The 16,737-nt window shown below is 66.5% G+C and overlaps 3 protein-coding genes and 1 non-coding gene across 8 annotated transcripts; 1 reads left to right on the forward strand and 3 right to left on the reverse strand.

The window, feature by feature from the left end:
* Window positions 1-276: 276 nt before the first annotated feature.
* NPR1 (natriuretic peptide receptor 1) lies at window positions 277-11,190 on the reverse strand. Of its 4 annotated transcripts, none has more exons than XM_058860704.1 (21): window positions 9,673-11,187; window positions 8,178-8,377; window positions 7,931-8,044; window positions 7,579-7,714; window positions 7,011-7,102; window positions 6,791-6,926; window positions 6,629-6,713; window positions 6,430-6,550; window positions 6,228-6,302; window positions 6,004-6,081; window positions 5,818-5,922; window positions 5,483-5,554; window positions 5,181-5,340; window positions 4,922-5,077; window positions 4,135-4,303; window positions 3,572-3,752; window positions 3,306-3,498; window positions 2,546-2,720; window positions 1,708-1,806; window positions 1,502-1,593; window positions 277-553 (listed from the first exon to the last, which is right to left on the reverse strand). In XM_058860704.1, the coding sequence occupies exons 1-21, from the start codon at window positions 11,078-11,080 to the stop codon at window positions 297-299; spliced, it is 4,104 nt and encodes a 1,367-aa protein (XP_058716687.1). In that variant the 5' UTR covers window positions 11,081-11,187; the 3' UTR covers window positions 277-296. The 4 variants fall into 4 exon arrangements, 3 of the variants coding, with proteins under 3 accessions (XP_058716687.1, XP_058716688.1, XP_058716689.1); XM_058860705.1 differs by having other exon boundaries at window positions 3,572-3,718; window positions 4,922-4,979; window positions 9,673-11,185; XM_058860706.1 differs by having other exon boundaries at window positions 3,572-3,718; window positions 9,673-11,181.
* On the reverse strand, window positions 11,166-11,237 carry TRNAM-CAU (transfer RNA methionine (anticodon CAU)). The gene has a single exon. It is a non-coding gene; the product is annotated as a tRNA-Met (tRNA).
* Window positions 11,238-11,391: 154 nt separating this feature from the next.
* ILF2 (interleukin enhancer binding factor 2) lies at window positions 11,392-15,262 on the forward strand. The gene is made up of 14 exons (XM_058860710.1): window positions 11,392-11,497; window positions 12,152-12,193; window positions 12,306-12,348; window positions 12,877-12,981; window positions 13,172-13,249; window positions 13,424-13,526; window positions 13,609-13,674; window positions 13,773-13,889; window positions 13,976-14,054; window positions 14,155-14,242; window positions 14,357-14,418; window positions 14,605-14,719; window positions 14,796-14,886; window positions 14,967-15,262. Exons 1-14 carry the CDS (start codon window positions 11,493-11,495, stop codon window positions 15,125-15,127), a joined length of 1,155 nt encoding a protein of 384 aa, XP_058716693.1. The 5' UTR covers window positions 11,392-11,492; the 3' UTR covers window positions 15,128-15,262.
* A 405-nt stretch (window positions 15,263-15,667) lies between these two features.
* Window positions 15,668-16,726, reverse strand: SNAPIN (SNAP associated protein). Of its 2 annotated transcripts, none has more exons than XM_058860712.1 (4): window positions 16,388-16,726; window positions 16,141-16,187; window positions 15,956-16,070; window positions 15,668-15,877 (listed from the first exon to the last, which is right to left on the reverse strand). In XM_058860712.1, exons 1-4 carry the CDS (start codon window positions 16,717-16,719, stop codon window positions 15,859-15,861), a joined length of 513 nt encoding a protein of 170 aa, XP_058716695.1. In that variant the 5' UTR covers window positions 16,720-16,726; the 3' UTR covers window positions 15,668-15,858. The 2 variants fall into 2 exon arrangements, with proteins under 2 accessions (XP_058716695.1, XP_058716694.1); XM_058860711.1 differs by having other exon boundaries at window positions 15,952-16,070.
* Between the last annotated feature and the right edge of the window lie 11 nt (window positions 16,727-16,737).

Below are 16,737 nucleotides of genomic sequence, written 5' to 3' on the forward strand. Positions count from 1 at the left end.
CCCAAACCCCCCGGAACCCCCCGGGACCCCCTTGGGAACCCCCGAACCCTCCTGGAACCCCCTTGGGAACGCCCTGGGACCCCCGAACCTCCCCCGGGACCCCCGAACCCGCCCCGGGACCACCTTGGGAACCCCCCGAACCCTCCCGGGACCCCCTTGGGAACCCCCGAACCCCCCCCGAACCCTCCCGGGACTCCCCGGGACACCCGAAACACCCCCCGGGACCCCCGAACCCCCCCCCGGACCCCCCCCCCCCCTCAATACGGAGCCCCCCGAGTGCGTCCGCAGCAGCTTTATTACAAAACGACCGCTCTTGTGCCACCCCCTGCTCCGGGGGGAGCCCCCCGGGACCCCTCCCCGGCTCCCGTGTCCCCCCCGGTACTCCCGGGGGTCCCTTCCGGACTCATTTGGGGGGTCCCGGCCCGGGGGGGCTCCGCGGTCCTGGCGCTCCGCAGGCTCCGGGTGCAGATTTTGGGGTTTTGGGGAGGGGTCACCCCCGGGTGCTGCCCCCGCGCTCCCCCAGCAGCCAGTAGGTCCTGAGCTTGCCCTTGCCCTGCGTGGGGAGGAGATTTGGGGTCCCCCGGGGGGTTTGGGGTCCCCCGGGGGGTGTGGGGTGCCCCGGGGGGTTTGGAATGGGGGGTGTCAGGGCAGTTTTGGGGGTATCAGGGCAGTTTTGGGGTGTCAGGGCAGTTTTAGGGGTGTCAGGGCAGTTTTGGGGGTGTCAGGGCAGTTTAGGGGGGTGTCAGGGCAGTTTTGGGGGTGTCAGGGCAGTTTTGGGGGTATCAGGGCAGTTTTGGGGGGTGTCAGGGCATTTTTGGGGGTATCAGGGCAGTTTTAGGGGTGTCAGGGCAGTTTTAGGGGTATCAGGGCAGTTTTAGGGGGTGTCAGGGCAGTTTTAGGGGGTATCAGGGCAGTTTTGGGGGTGTCAGGGCAGTTTTAGGGGTGTCAGGGCAGTTTTAGGGGTGTCAGGGCAGTTTTGGGGGTGTCAGGGCAGTTTCGGGGGTATCAGGGCAGTTTTAGGGGTGTCAGGGCAGTTTTGGGGGTATCAGGGCAGTTTTAGGGGGTGTCAGGGCAGTTTTGGGGGTATCAGGGCATTTTTGGGGGTGCCAGGGCAGTTTTAGGGGTGTCAGGGCAGTTTTGGGGGGTGTCAGGGCAGTTTTGAGGGGTGTCAGGGCAGTTTTAGGGGGTGTCAGGGCATTTTTGGGGGTGTCAGGGCAGTTTTAGGGGTGTCAGGGCAGTTTTGAGGGTGTCAGGGCAGTTTTAGGGGTATCGGGGCAGTTTAGGGGGTATCAGGGCAGTTTTAGGGGTTATCAGGGCAGTTTCAGGGGTGTCAGGGCAGTTTAGGGGGTATCAGGGCAGTTTTAGGGGTTATCAGGGCAGTTTCAGGGGTGTCAGGGCAGTTTTGGGGGTATCAGGGCAGTTTTGGGGGTATCAGGGCAGTTTTGGGGATATCAGGGCAGTTTCAGGGGTGTCAGGGCAGTTTTGGGGGGTCAGGACCCACCTTCATCTCCACGTCCCCCCGCAGCTCCAGCTCGAAGCAGCCGAATTCCTCCAGCACGGCCTTGGTGACCCCCGAGATGTGAATCCTCAGGGCTGGGGAGGGAGGGAGGGGGGCTGGGGACCCTCAGCACCCCGGGGTGTCCCCGGGGTGTCCCCAGGGTGTCCCCAGGGTGTCCCCGGGGTGTCCCCGAGCCCCCCGCTCCTCACCCTCGCCGTTGGACTCCATGCGCGAGGCCGTGTTCACGGTGTCCCCGAACAGGCAGTACCGCGGCATCTTCAGCCCCACCACCCCCGCACACACCGGGCCTGTGGGGACACAGGTGTCACCTGTGTTACCTCTGTGTCACCCTGTGTCACCTGTGTCACCTGTGTTACCTCTGTGTTCACCTGTGTCACCATTCCCCATTCCCATTCCCGTTCCCATTCCCATTTCCCCCATTCCCATTCCCATTCCCATTTCCCCCGTTCCCATTCCCATTCCCATTCCCATTCCCGTTCCCGTTCCCATTCCCATTCCCATTCCCATTCCCATTCCCATTCCCATTCCCATTTCCATTCCCATTTCCATTCCCATTTCCCCCATTCCCATTCCCGTTCCCATTCCCATTTCCCCCATTCCCATTCCCATTCCCATTCCCATTCCCATTCCCATTCCCATTCCCATTCCCATTTCCCCCGTTCCCATTCCCATTCCCATTCCCATTCCCATTTCCCCCATTCCCATTTCCCCCATTCCCATTTCCCCCATTCCCATTTCCCCCATTCCCATTCCCGTTCCCACAGGATCCCAGACCCGTGTGGATGCCGATGCCTGTTCCCATTCCCGTTCCCGTTCCCATTCCCATTCCCGTTCCCATGTAATCCCGACCCGTGTGGATGCCGATGTCTGTTCCCGTTCCCATTCCCGTTCCCGTTCCCATTCCCATTCCCATGTAATCCCGACCCGTGTGGATGCCGATGCTGTTCCCATTCCCGTTCCCATTCCCATTCCCGTTCCCATTCCCATTTCCCCCATTCCCATTCCCATTCCCACAGGATCCCAGACCCGTGTGGATGCCGATGCGCAGCTCCAGCTGCTGCTGTGGCCGGTGGCGGATGCGGAAGGAGCGCACGGCGTCCAGCAGTGCCAGCGCCATCCGCGCCACCTCGGGCGCGTGCAGCTTCCCGTTGCGCACCGGCAGCCCCGACACCACCATGTAGGCGTCCCCGATGGTCTCCACCTGCGGGAAGAGCAGAATTCCCGCGGGAAGGGGCGGCTCCCGGCCCCGGGAGAGCTGCAGGTGGCACCTGGGCACCAGCTGGGCATGGGGAACACCTCGGGCTCCCGGGGGGCTTCTCCTACCTCGGCCATCCCGGGATGGATTCCGGGCTGTGGGGGTTCTGTGGTGCAGGGGGTTTGGGATTCTGTAACTCTGGGGTTTTGGGGTGGTGGGATTCTGGGATATCAACATCCCAGGGAGCTGGAACCGGGATTTTGGGAATCTGGGACATTTCAACATCCCAGAGAGCTGGAACTGGAATTTTGGGATTCTGGGATATCGACATCCCAGGGAGCTGGAACCGGGGTTTTGGGATTCTGTAACTCTGGGATTTTGGGGTTTTGGGATTCTGGGACATTTCAACATCCCTGTGGAGCTGGAACTGGAATTTTGGGATTCTGGGACATCAACATCCCTGTGGAGCTGGAACCGGGGTTTTGGGATTCTGGGACTCCCCGCTCCTGGCGTTTCCCGATCCTGGAATTCCGTGACCCCCGCGGGGACGCCCCCGTCCCCCGTCCCCGAGCGCGGCCGCGCTCCCCTCACCTTGTAGACGTCGAAGTTGTCGATGATGGCGTCGAAGCAGGTGTAGAGGTCGTTGAGCAGCGTCACCACCTGCATGGGCGTGCTCTGCGCCGACAGCGCCGTGAAGCCCACGATGTCGCTGAAGTAGATGGTGACGCTGTCGAACGCCTCCGCCTGCACCGTCTCCCCCCGCTTGAGCTGCTCCGCCACCGAGCTGGGGACGGGATTGGGGGGTCAGGGCGGGCACGGCCCCCCCGGGAGCCCCCCGGGACCCCCCCGGAGCTCACTGGGGCAGGATCTGGTAGAGCAGAGCCTCGGCCTTGCGCTTCTCCTCCAGGTACGCCTGCGTGCGCTCCTCCACCAGCTCCTCCAGGTTGTTGGCGTATTGCTCCATGCGCGACAGGAGGTTGTCCAGGATGTTGGTGCTGCTCTCCCTGCGGGAACGGGGTCACCTCCCGCATGGGGACCCTTTTTGGGGTCACTTCTCTCCTGGGGACCCTTTTTGGGGTCACCTCCTGCATGGGGACCCTTTTTGGGGTCACTTCTCCCCTGGGGACCCTTTTTGGGGTCATCTCCTGCATGGGGACCCTTTTTGGGGGTCATCTCCCACCTGGGGACCTTCTCTGGGGTCACTTCTCTCCTGGGGACCCTTTTTGGGGTCACCTCCTGCATGGAGACCCTCTCTGGGGTCACCTTCCACCCAGAGGCCCTCTCTGGATGTCACCCCTCATCCAGGGACCCTTTCTTGGTGTCACCACCCACTCAGGGACCCTCCCTGGAGGCCACCCCTGACCCAGGGACCCTCCCTGGGTGTGTCCCCCGGCCGGCGGGTCGGGCTCCGTGGTGGCACCTGTTGAACTTGCGGAGCTGGACCCTGATCTGGTTGAAGTCGGGGCGTTCCAGGACGTCCTCGGCCCAGCAGTGCTGCATCAGCTGCCCCAGCTCCTCCAGGTGACAGCCCACGTTGGCCGAGGGCCGGAAGCTCGGCCGCTCCCCGCTCTTCACCCGCTCGATGATCTCTGCGGGGACGGGGACCCCTCAGGGAGGGCAGCACCCACCAGGACCCATCAGAGGGTCCAGGAACCCATTGGTGGGTCCAGAAACACATCAGCAGCTCCAGGAACCCATCAGAGGGTCCAAGAACCCATCAGAGGGTCCAAGAACCCATCAGAGGGTCCAGGAACCCATTGGTGGGTCCAGGAACACATTAATGGGTCCAACCATCAGTTGAGGAGTCCTGAAACCCATTGGCCAGTCCCGGAACCCGTCACTAGGTCCAAGAACCCATCAGAAGGTCCAGGAACCCATCAGAAGGTCCGGGAACCCATCAGCAGGTCCAGGAACCCATCAGCAGGTCCAGGAACCCATTGGCCAGTCCAGGAACCCATTAATGGGTCCAACCATCAGTTGAGGAGTCCAGGAACCCATCAGCAGGTCCGGGAACCCATCAGAAGGTCCAGGAGCCCATTGGTGGGTCCAGGAACCCATCAGAAGGTCCAGGAACCCATCAGAGGGTCCAGGAACCCACCAGCAGATCCAACCAGCCACCAACACTCCCAGGAACCCACCGATGGTTCCAGCCACCCCTGCAGCCCCCAGCAGCCGCTGCAGCCCCGTCCCGGCCGGTCCCCGCTGACCTTTGGGGCTGAGCTCCATCCCCTCCACGTAGAAGACGCCGCTGCGCAGGGCGATCTCCTGCAGGATGATGCCGAAGCTGTAGACGTCGCCCTTCTGCGTCCCCCGCGCCGGCGGCTCCTCCATGCGCAGCAGCTCCGGCGCCGTCCACAGCTTCTCTGCGGCACCGGGGACGGGGTCAGCCCGGGGGGGACACTTGGGGACACTTTGGGGACACTTTGGGGACACTTGGGGACGGCCGGGGGCACGGGGGGGTCTCACTGGCGAAGAGCACGTGGGCGTCGTCGCCGTCGGGGGCCGTGCGGAAGCTCTCCAGCCCGTAATCCGTGATCTTCAGCACGAAGCGCGAGTCCACCACGCAGTTGGAGGACTTGAGGTTCCCGTGGGAGACGATGACCCCGTTGTGCAGGAACTGCATCCCCTGGAGGGGCACGGACAGCTCGGACCCCGCTGACCCCTTGGGGGTTCCCCTGGGATTCCCCTGGGATTCCCCTGGGATTCCCCTGGGACTCCCGCGGGGATCCCGAGGGATTCCCGGAAGCCCCCGGGAACGTCACCGGTACCTTGACGATGTCGTTGGTGAGGGAGTAGCGGAACATCCAGTCCAGCGTGATGCTCTCGTTCTCCAGGATGTCCTGGGGACACGGGGGGGTGAGGGGCGGCCCCGGGGACGGGGGTTCCGCTTCCTCACACAGCCCCGGGAGGGTCCCGGTTCCCCCGGAGGGTCCCGGTTCCCCCGCGGTTCCCCCACAGCCCCCGGAGGATCCCGGTTCCCCCGGAAGGTCCCGGTTCCCCCGCAGCCCCCGGCGGGTCCCGGTTCCCCCGCAGCCCCGGGACGGTCCCGGTTCCCCCGCAGCCCCGGGACGGTCCCGGTTCCCCCGGAAGGTCCCGGCCGCACCTGGAGGCTCCCCCGCGGGCAGTACTCGGTCAGGATGCAGATGTTGGGCGGGTCGGTGCAGGCGCCCACGAACCGGGTCAGGTGCTCGTTTTGGACATCCCGCATCTGCCGGGGGGCACAGCGGGGTGGGCGGGGGTCCCTTCATGTCCCCCCCGGCCCGGGGACACCCCCGGGGGCTCCACGTACGTGTTTCAGCTCGAACAGGACCTTGCGCGTCAGCTCGATGCGTTTGCGGTTCACACTCTTCACAGCCACCAGGTTACCCTGGGGGGACACGGGGGTGGGGACACGGGGTGGGGACACTGGGGACACTGGGGACACTGGGGCTGGGGACACTGGGGACACTGGGGACACTGGGGACACTGGGGACACTGGGGACACTGGGGCTGGGTGTCCCCCCGGCCCCGTACCTTGTAATAGGCGGTCTTGGCGTACACCTGGAACTGCCCCTCCGTGGTCATCAGCGAGCCGTAATTGGAGCCCCTCTGTGCGAGGGGTGTGGAGTGAGCCCGGGCACCCCGATCCTCCCGTCCCGCCACCCCGAGCGGGGCTGGGGGATGACCCCGGACCCCCGGATCCCCCCGGTTCCCCCCGGTTCCCCCCGGTGCCCACCAGGGACAGTGTGAGTTTGCTGCCGGCGCTCCGCAGATGTTTCTCCAGGCTGCTCATCTGCAAATCCTCCCAGCGCACCCTCCACAGCTCGGCCGCCAGCTCCTTCTCCAGCTGCAGCTTCCTGCGCCCGGGGGGGGTCGTGAGACCCCGGCCCGCGCCCCCCCCGCCCGCCCCGCCCCGCCCGGGGGTCCCCACGCACCTGTAGATGAAGAAGGAGGTGGCGGTGATGGCCATGAGGATCAGGCTGACCACGAGGGACAGGATCTCCAGCGTGGACAGCGAGGCTGCCGGGCAGAGCAGGGGGCGGTCAGGGCTCGGGGGGGGCCGGGCTGGGGTCTCTCGGTCCCCCCCCACCCCTCACCTTTGCGGCACTTGGGGTCGGTGCCCTCGAAGCCACAGGGGGGGACATCGGACGGGACCGCGTTCCCCGGCCAGTGGATCTCCCGGCCCGGAACCATCTGGATCTTCTTGGTGGTGCCGTTGTAGTTGGCCACGATCTTTGGGGTGGGGCGGCAAGGAACGGGTGGGGGGGAGCCCCGGGACCCCGCCCCGGGCCCGGCCGCCCCCGCCCCGGGGCTCACCTGGAAGTCGCCGTGCTCGGGATCCATGTCCCACAGGGAGTAGTCGCTCTCCCGGTCCCCCTGCTCGTCGATCTTCAGGAAGCCGGTGACACCTGGGGAGGGCGGGGGAGGGGCTGGGGGGACCTCGAGGGGGGGCTCCGGTCCCAAAATGTCATCCTGGGAGTGGGGCTGGGACGGGGCGGGGACAAGGATGGGGTGGGATGGGATGGGGTGGGATGGGATCCATGGGATGGGGTGGGATGGGGTGGGATGGGGTGGGATGGGATGGGGTGGGATGGGGTGGTGTGGGATCCATGGGATGGGGTGGGATCCATGGGATGGGGTGGGATGGGGTGGGATGGGATCCATGGGATGGGATGGGGTGGGGTGGGATCCATGGGATGGGGTGGGATGGGATGGGGTGGGATGGGGTGGGATGGGGTGGGATGGGGTGGTGTGGGATCCATGGGATGGGGTGGGATGGGATGGGATGGGATGGGATGGGATGGGATCCATGGGATGGGATGGTGTGGGATCCATGGGATGGGGTGGGATCCCTGGGGTGGGACGGGGCCAGGCCAGGTCTCACCGTAGAAGGTGCGGTTCCACATCTGCCGGGTGATGGCCGAGGCGTCGCTGACGGAGCCGCCGCGCTCCAGGGTCTCGTTGAGGGCCTGGGCGTAGAGCAGGACGGCGTCGTGGAAGGCGGCGGCGATGAAATTCATCTGGGGACACGGGGACAGCTCGGGGACAGCACCCAGCTGCGGCTCCCTGTCCCCGGATCCATCCCGCATCCCCCAGCAGCTCCAGCTCCATCCCGTGTCCCCGCATGTCCTTGTCCCCGTTGTCCCCGGCTCCATCCCGCTGTCCCCCAGCCCCACCCGGTGTCGTCCTCGTCCCCAGCTGTCCCCGGTGCCCCCCGCCATCCCCGCGGCTCCCACCAGGCCGTCCTTCATGGAGAAGTTGAAGTGGTCCCGCGCCTCCTCCTTGAGCCGCTCCAGGAAGGGCCGGTACTCGGGGTTCTCGGGCTCCTTGTAGGTGATGATGGTGACAGCCTGGGATGGGGACAGGGGCTGGAGGGGCTGGGCAGACCCTCCCGGGGGTGCCTGTGTCCCCCTGGGGGTGTCCCTGCCCTCCCGGTGCCACCTGTGTCCCCCCGGGCCGTGTCCCCGTGCCCGCCCCGCTCACCTGGAAGGCGCGGCGGGCGCGGGCGTCGTGCGGGTCCCCGCGGAGCCAGGGCCGCCGGGGCTCGGGGAAGCGCTGGCCCTGCAGGCTGGCCCCCAGCGTGTCGATGTAGAAAAAGGCGAAGTCGCCGCCCGTGAGCCCCTCTCGCTCCGCCTGCAGCATCAGCTCCCGCAGCGTGTCCGGGGCGCAGCACACGTACACAACTGGGGGGGACACGGCCCTTGGAGCCGCGGCCCCGACAGCCCAGAGACCCCAGCCCCACACCCGGGGGTCTCCGGTAATTGTGTGACACAGACCTGAGCCCCCCAGCACCGCTGGGAGCCCCCTGGAGCCCCCAGCCCCACATCCCGGGGGTCCCCGGCCGTTCCGTGACACGGGAAGGGGTCGCGGTGCCCCCGGGCCGGGGGTCCCGACCCCGCTGCCGTTCCCCCCCCGTGCCCTGCCCGGCGCTGCCCTCGGCGCCAGGCCGAGGTTTCCTGTTTTCCCGACTCCGTTTCCTCCTCCCCGCGGCCCTGATGGATTCCCGGCGACACCGTGACCCCGGGGGTGCCGCCTGGCCCCCGCCCGGCCCGGGGCTCCCGGGACCGGCCGGGGCTGGAGCGGCTCCAGGGAGCGGGACAGAGGCAGCCCGGGACACCGGGACAGGTGACAACACCCCGAGACCCCGCTGGGACACGGAGTGGGGAGGGGTCCCGGGGGTCCCGGGGGTCCTGGGGGTCCTGGGGGTCCCGGGGGTCCAGGGGCAGCGTGGGGGTGTGCGGGACACGCGTGTGCGGGTGTGACAGGCGCGGGTGCTGCTGACAACAGCTGAAAACAACAGGGAACCGCCAAAAACAACCAAAACCAACCAAAACCAGCCGAAAACAACCTAAAACAACCGAGAACAACCGGGAACAGCCAAAAACAACCAAAAACAACCGAAAGCAATGGAGAACAACCGAGAACAATCGGGAACACCCAAAAATAACCGAGCAGAGAACAGCCAAGAACAGCCGAGAACAACCGAGAACAACCGAGAACAACCAAGAACAGCTGAGAACAACCGAGAACAACCAAAACCAACGGAGAACAGCCGAGAACAGCCAAGAACAACCGTGGACAGCCGCGCACAGCTGTGTGCAGATGTGCCCGGCTCTGACACCTGTGAACAGCCACGTCCAGCTGTGAACAGCTGCGAAACCCCCGCGTAAAGCTGTGCTCAGCCCCGTCCGGCCAGAAAAACCCCCGGAGAGCCGTGAAACAGCCCGGAACCCCCGCGGGAAGTCGCGCACAGCCGCGTCCGGCCGCGGACACCTGTGGACACCCCTGAAACGTCCCCGTGCAGCCGGGCACACCCAGGAACAGCCCCGCAAAGTTGTGCACAGCCATGTATGGCCGCGAAACACCCTCCCGACAACACCCAGCCGGGCACACCGAGCCTGGCACCGGCGCGGGGCCGCGCATTCCCGCGCGGGGCCGCGCACTCCGCGCCCCCCTCCCCGCTGCCCCCGGCTCTCACCGCGCCCCTTCGCCTTGATCTCCTGGATGATGAAGGAGAAGTTGCCGCCGTCGCGGAACACCACGTCCATGACCGTGAGGTTGCGCAGGGCGGGCAGCTGCACGTACAAACCCTCGGCGGCGAAATAATAGGGCCGGTCGTCCACCCGCTCGTCCCAGTACACCAGCAGCGCCCGCCGCGTCCAGTTGAAGCGCCGGTGCAGCTGCACGCCCAGCTCGCCCAGTTTGCGGTGGCTGGGGCCGGCGCGGGTGGTCAAGCCGAACTCCTCGCTCTTGTCGTCGAAGCCGTGGGCTTCGGCCCCCGCCGTGACCAGCGGCAGCTGCCAGTGGCTGGTGAACCGGGCCACCGGCGCCGCCGAGTAGACGCACCCCGGCCCCAGGAAGGCGGCGGGGTGATGGGCGAGCCGCAGGTCCACGGCCACCAGCGGCGCGGCCATTTCCGAGCAGACCCCGTGGCGATCCTCGCTGTCGCCGAACACCCAGCCCAGGGTGAAGCCGGGCAGCAGATCCCGCCGGGAATTGACGGCGGCCGCGGCCAAGCGCACGGCGGGTCCCACGCGCGGCCAAGCCCACGGGTAGGTGAGGTTGTGCTGGGGCAGCACCACGGCGAGGGTCAGCGGGGCCGGGGCCGTCACCGCGCCCGGGAGCAGGGCCAGGAGCGGGGCCAGGAGCGGGGCCAGGAGCGGGGCCAGCACCGCCAGCATCGCCCACGGACGGAGAGTGGCTTCCCCCCCCCCGCGGCGGGGCTGAGCCCTTGCTCGCCCCCCCCACTGGTGACACAAAGGGCCGTTATCATCCACACCGAGCTTAACTCCTTCCTGCCCGCTCCCCCCACGCCATTCCAGCCGGGACGGGCGGCGGATGGGGCCGCCCGCTGGCGGGTGCGGATATTCCCGGTATTCCCACCCGTGGGGCGGTGGGACGGGGGGCGATGTGCCGGGATTTGTCCCCTCCGTGCGTTGGGTCCCGGCGGCCGCCGCCACCCGGGTCACGCGTGGGGATCGTTGGGGTGCAGGGGACGTCCCGAGCCGCGGACCCCGCGCTGTCCCCACGCAGCCCCGGAGCCTTCGCGCAGCCCTGGGGGACCCGGGGGGGGCTCGGACACCTCCGGCCGCCCCCGTCCGTGGGAGGTTTTGCCCCGCGGAGGGGTCGCGGCAGCCCCACGGCAGCGGGGGTGACCCCGGAGATGCCACTCGGGGAATGCTGGGGACGCTCGGGGGACACGCGCGGGTGGGGACACACACGCGGGGGGACGCGCGCGATGGTCCGGCCACGGCGCACCCGCAGCTCCCGGGGGCGCGCGCGGCGCTCGGGGACGCGGGTGGGCGCGGGTTGGGGTGACACCCGTGACGCCGGTAACCCGCACTGCTGCTGCCGACTCGCCGAGCGAGACAAGCCTGGAACAGCATCACGGAGCATTCCTTAAGTGAACGTAGCAAATAAAAAAATGCTGACGAGCAAAACAAAGCTCGTGTGGGAAGAAAAATTTGCTGCTAGCAGAGGATGGTTTCGATCCATCGACCTCTGGGTTATGGGCCCAGCACGCTCCCGCTGCGCCACTCTGCTGCTGGGCGCGAACCCCCGCCGCGCGCTTTACAACCGCAGCACCGCGCGCTCCATTCATGGGCTCCGCGCCCCCTCCAGCGGCCGCCCGGCGCGCCCCGCCATTGGCCGCTCCCCGCTCTGATTGATGCAGCGATTGACCAATGGGAATCCGCGGAGCCCCCGCGGGGGGCGGGCAGCGGGAGAGCGGCGGCCAATGGGAGGGCGGTTTGCTGCGGGGTCTGCGAGCGGCGCTTCATTGTCGGGAGCGGCGGCGACATGAGGTGGGGACACCGGGACCGGGGGGACACAACCGGCACCGGGGGGAACACAGGGGCACCGGGGGGACACCGGCAATGGGGGGGATACACCGGCACCGGGGGGACACCGGCAATGGGGGGAACACAGCGGCACCGGGGGGACACCGGCACCGGGAGAACATACCGGCACCGGGGGGAATACACCGGGACCGGGAGAACACCGGGACCAGGAGAACACACCGGCACCGGGGGGAATAACCGGCACCGGGGGCACTCCGGGATTAGCGGAGGAAGTGGCGGGAGAACCGGGAGCGGCACCGGGGAGAGACCGGGACTGGGGGACACCGGGAGCGGGGGAACCGGCGGGGATCGGGGGGAACCGGGGGATCGGGAGCGAGGGGAACCGGGGGGGATCGGGGGGAACCGGGGGATCGGGAGCGAGGGGAACCGGGGGGGATCGGGGGGAACCGGGGGATCGGGAGCGAGGGGAACCGGGGGGGATCGGGGGGAACCGGGGGATCGGGAGCGAGGGGAACCGGGGGGCACTGGGGCCAGGACCGAGAGCGGGGCTGGGGCACCGGGGCTGGGTACCGGGGCTGGGCACCGGGGCTGGGGCACCGGGGCTGGGTACCGGGGCTCGGACCCCCCGTCACCGGCACCGCCGTTCTCTCCCCGCAGGGGCGATCGAGGCCGCGGCCGCGGCGGCCGCTTCGGCTCCAGGCGAGTCCCGGGGCCCCGCATGTCGCGACAGGGCCGTGTCGTGACCGGGGCGGGAGCGGGGGGAGGTTTCTGCGGGCCCGGGGAATGAACCGGGGTTTTCTCTCCCGTTCAGGTTCCGGCCCTTTGTGCCCCACATCCCCTTCGATTTCTATGTCGTGAGTAACTCCTGCCCCGAGGGCAATTCCCGGGAGTTTTCCAGGATTTTTCCAGGGTTAAGGATTCCCCCGTCCCTGATTTTCGGGGGTTGGGTTCTCCTGGTGTGGCTGGACCGAATGAATTCCCTGAAAACGCTGTTGGTTCAGTAAAAAACCCACAGGAGGTTTTTGTCCTGTTGGAAATGGGATAATGGAAGGCACTGGGGGAATAATGACAGGAATGACTCCAGGATTGGGGTTTTTGGGGTTATAGCAGATAAATCCCTGCGTTTGTCCCCTCTCCTCAGGTGGTCATGTGCCATTCCCTCTTCCCAAATTCCCTGAGTGTTCCACCCTCTGCACCACTGACCCCAATGCCCTGTGGCTGCAGACAATGGGGGTTAATGAGTTAACCCAATTAATTCTTTAATAGAGTTAATAAAACCCTCTGGATGTGCCCCGGAGCCGCGCAGGTGGGAGCTCCTGGACACCTGTGCAGGCTGCCAGGAGGGGAGGATGAAATCCCGCTGGGAATTCGTTCTGTTCCAGTGTGAGATGGCGTTTCCTCGCGTCAAACCCGCGGCGGACGAGACGGCTTTCAGCGAGGCTCTGCTCAAGAGGAACCAGGATCTGGCTCCCACCGCTGCCGAGCAGGTGCCGTGCCCAGAATCCCCCCAGCTCCTCAGGATGGGGCCTGGGGAATCCAAAATTCTTCAGGAGTGGCCTAAAAATTAACGATTTCTCCGGCATAAGCACCTTGGAGGAGTTTGGTGGGGAATAACGCGGGTTCTGTGCTCTGCAAATGGGATTGATCCTGGATGATCCCTGTCCTGTTCATTCCCAGGCTTCCATCCTGTCCCTGGTGACCAAGATCAACAACGTCATCGACAATTTAATTGTGGCCCCGGGAACGTTTGAAGTGGTGAGTGCCGAGCTTGGGAAGGAGCTGCAGCGGGAGGTGCTGGAGGAGGCCCAGAGTGGACGGGGAGAATGGGGAGGTGCTCCTGGCCCAGGGTGGGTTAAGGATGGATGCAGCCCCCCCCAGACACGGAATGTGGGTTGATTTCCCGGGATTTTGGGTTGTTTTCTCCGCCAGCAAATCGAGGAGGTTCGCCAGGTGGGCTCCTACAAGAAGGGGACGATGACGACGGGGCACAACGTGGCGGATCTGGTGGTGATCCTGAAGATCCTGCCCACCTGTGAGTGCCACCTGGGCAGGATGGGAGCGGCTCTCACTGCCAGGGCTGCTCCAACCCTTCTCCTTTTCCTTCTTTTCCGCAGTGGAAGCCGTGGCAGCCTTGGGGAACAAGGTGGTGGAGAGCCTGCGGGCGCAGGACCCCGGGGAAGGTGCGGCGGCGCTCCGGAGCGTGGCGGGCTGCGATCCGCGGCCGTTCCCGTGGAGATTCCCAGCCCCTCCACGCCGAATTCCCGGTGTTTCCCCACAGTCCTGACCATGCTGACCAACGAGACCGGCTTCGAGATCAGCTCGGCCGACGCCACGGTGAAGATCCTGATCACCACGGTGCCGCCCAACCTGCGCAAGCTGGACCCGGAGCTGCACCGTGAGCGGCCGGCCGCGCCTCCTCCCGCCCGCGGCCGCACCCGCCCGGGGCTGCCCGTGAAAACCGGCAATTTCTGCTTCTTGCAGTGGACATCAAGGTGCTGCAGAGCGCCCTGGCCGCCATCCGGCACGCGCGCTGGTTCGAGGAGAACGCCTCGCAGTCCACGTGAGTCCGGGGCTGCATCCAGATCCCGAATCCCGGGAACACGGGGAGCGCTCCTGGCACGGGACTGACCCTCCTCTGCCTCCTCCCGCCTCTGCCGCAGGGTGAAGGTTCTGATCCGGCTGCTCAAGGACCTGAGGATTCGCTTCCCCGGCTTCGAGCCGCTCACGCCCTGGATCCTGGACCTGCTGGTGGGGCTCGCTGACGCGGTGCCATCGCCCAGCCCGGCAGGAGATGGGATTCTCTTACCCCAGGCTGGGATTCTCGCTCTCCCTGCCCTCATTCCCGTTCCTGTCCCCCTGCAGGGGCACTACGCCGTGATGAACAATCCCACCCGCCAGCCCCTGGCCCTCAACATCGCCTACAGGTCCGTGGCGTCGCCTCCCTCGCAGGAATTCCCGTTTTCCCGTAAAACCACGGCTCCGTTTTCCCCATAAAACCGCTGGGATCTCAGGGGCTGGCTGGGAGATAAACCCAGCTCACCCAGCTGACGTTTCCCGGTGCTGTTTTTGCCGGAAGGACGCGGTTTTAACCCAGAATGTTTTGTCTGCAGGCGCTGCCTCCAGATCCTGGCGGCCGGGCTCTTCCTGCCCGGCTCCGTCGGCATCACGGATCCGTGCGAGAGCGGCAACTTCCGCGTGCACACGGTGATGACGCTGGAGCAGCAGGTGAGGAGGGGTCCCCCCAGGGGAGGGGACACGGGGGGCGCTCCCTGTCCCCACACTGAGCCGTCCCTGTCCCCAGGACATGGTGTGCTACACCGCCCAGACCCTCGTCCGCATCCTCTCCCACGGAGGGTACCGGAAAATCCTGGGGCAGGAGGGCGACGCCAGCTGTGAGTGGGGCTGGGGGGTGTCAGGGTGGGGAGGGGGCTGGGGGCCCCGAGCGGGTCCCCAGGGTCACCTCTTGGGGCAGACCTGGCGTCCGAGATGTCCACGTGGGACGGGGTGATCGTGACGCCCTCGGAGAAGGCGTACGAGAAACCTCCGGAGAAGAAGGAAGGGGAGGAGGAAGAGGAAAACCAGGAAGAGCCAGCGGCGGGCGAGGAGGAGGAGAGCATGGAGACGCAGGAGTGAGGGTTAGGGTTAGGGTTCAGGTCAGGGGACACTGGCTGAGGGACACCAGGGGGTCTGGGCCCCTCCTCGGTCACCTGCCGTGTCCCTGTCCCTGTCCCTGGTTTGTAATCTGCACATTAAAGCGTTCCCCCTTTCCAGCGTGTCCTGCTTGTTCTGCTCCGTGTGGGACAGGTGGGAATGGGCCAGGTGGAACGGCAGCAGAAGGATCCAAGACTTGAAGGAGCCACCTGGGGCTGCCCAGACCCTGCTTGGGGCAGCCCAAATCCCACCTGGGCCTCCCAAATTCCACCTGGGGGAGTCCAAATCCCACCTGGGCCTCCCAAATTCCACCTGGGGGAGTCCAAATCCCACCTGGGCCTCCCAAATTCCACCTGGGGGTGTCCAAATCCCACCTGGGCCTCCCAAATTCCACCTGGGGGTGTCCAAATCCCACCTGGGCCTCCCAAATTCCACGTGGGGGTGTCCAAATCCCACCTGGAGGTGCCCAGACCCCCCGGCTCTGTTGTCCCCAAGGTCCCTCAGGGATGTGGGAGCACCACGGACTCTCGGTCACTTTTATTCCAGCGCCCACAAACCTGGGAACGCGGCTGGAAGCGTCCCGGTTCCCTGGGCTGCAGGTGATGGGGGAATTCCCCAGCTGGGATAAGCAGGGATTCCCGCTCACTTGCCCTGGTAGCCCCCGGCCTCCAGCATCGCCCTCCTCCGCACGGTCTCCTTGGCCACGCTGTGGTTCAGCCTCCGCAGCCGCTCCTGGACACGGCACAAATCCCCTGTCAGGACCTGGGGGGGCTCAGGGACCCCCAAACGGCCCCGTCCCCCCTCACCTGCGCGTTCTGCAGGATGTTATTGACCAGCACCACGCGGCGCCGGGCGTTCAGCAGCTTCTTCACGTAGGGGTCGAGGTCCAGCGCCACTTTCTGGTCCTCGTTGATGCGGCAAAGCTCTGGGGAGGGGTTTGGGTGAGCCCCAGAGCGAGGGAGGGGGACAGGGGTGACCCCCCGCCTTTGGCTCACCTGTGGCCAGGCTGTCGATGTGCTCCCGCAGCTCCACCTGGCTCTCCCTGTGGGAAGGGAACAGCTGAAACCCCGCATCCACCCCCAAATCCATCCTTATCCCCCCGACACGGGGCCTGCACAGCCAGCGCCCCTCAGCACTGCCCACCTCACGAACCCCCCAAACCCTCCCTTCCCGGCTCTACCTGCCCCTCCGCCTTTCAGCCCGGCCCCGGCCCGCTCCCGCGGCCGCTGTCGCTGCCGGTACCTGACGCTGTGGACGTGGCGGTCGAGCTGTCGCACCGCGGGCCGCAGGAACTGCAGGAGCCCCTCAGCAAAGAGCTCCCGCGCCCCGGGGCCGCTCCCCGCCGCCATCTTGGCCCGGCGGCGCCGCAGGGGCTGCCGGGAAAGCGAGTCCGCGGGGAGAGGGAGCGGCCGCTTCCGGTGGGCGCCGCGGGGGCTCGTGGGAAATGTAGTCCCAAGGGAAGGTGCGAGGCACAGCTGGACGCACCGCTGGAAACACATCTGGCCCAGCTGCACTGCTGAGCGTCCGTCAAAGGCGCTGACAAACCCAGGCCACGGACCCCCAACCCCGTCCATTGGGGTTAAAACAACGCG

Source organism: Poecile atricapillus, chromosome 33 (genome assembly GCF_030490865.1).
Source record: "Poecile atricapillus isolate bPoeAtr1 chromosome 33, bPoeAtr1.hap1, whole genome shotgun sequence".
Lineage (NCBI taxonomy): Eukaryota > Metazoa > Chordata > Aves > Passeriformes > Paridae > Poecile > Poecile atricapillus.

What these genes read in the sequence shown, in the direction of transcription:
- SNAPIN (XM_058860711.1), bottom strand. Translation starts at nt 16,719, where the DNA reads ATGGACGGGGTTGGGGGTCCGTGGCCTGGGTTTGTCAGCGCCTTTGAC. An exon ending in CGCCACGTCCACAGCGTCAG is followed by an intron (nt 16,188 to 16,387) that starts GTACCGGCAGCG and finishes CCCTTCCCACAG; the next exon opens with GGAGAGCCAGGTGGAGCTGC. An exon ending in ACATCCTGCAGAACGCGCAG is followed by an intron (nt 15,878 to 15,951) that starts GTGAGGGGGGAC and finishes TGCCGTGTCCAG; the next exon opens with GAGCGGCTGCGGAGGCTGAA.
- NPR1 (XM_058860704.1), bottom strand. Translation starts at nt 11,080, where the DNA reads ATGCTGTTCCAGGCTTGTCTCGCTCGGCGAGTCGGCAGCAGCAGTGCG. An exon ending in CCGAGCACGGCGACTTCCAG is followed by an intron (nt 6,927 to 7,010) that starts GTGAGCCCCGGG and finishes CCCACCCCAAAG; the next exon opens with ATCGTGGCCAACTACAACGG. An exon ending in TCACCAACGACATCGTCAAG is followed by an intron (nt 5,341 to 5,482) that starts GTACCGGTGACG and finishes GTGCCCCTCCAG; the next exon opens with GGGATGCAGTTCCTGCACAA.
- ILF2 (XM_058860710.1), top strand. An exon ending in CCTGAAGATCCTGCCCACCT is followed by an intron (nt 13,527 to 13,608) that starts GTGAGTGCCACC and finishes TCTTTTCCGCAG; the next exon opens with TGGAAGCCGTGGCAGCCTTG. An exon ending in GCCCTCAACATCGCCTACAG is followed by an intron (nt 14,419 to 14,604) that starts GTCCGTGGCGTC and finishes TTTTGTCTGCAG; the next exon opens with GCGCTGCCTCCAGATCCTGG.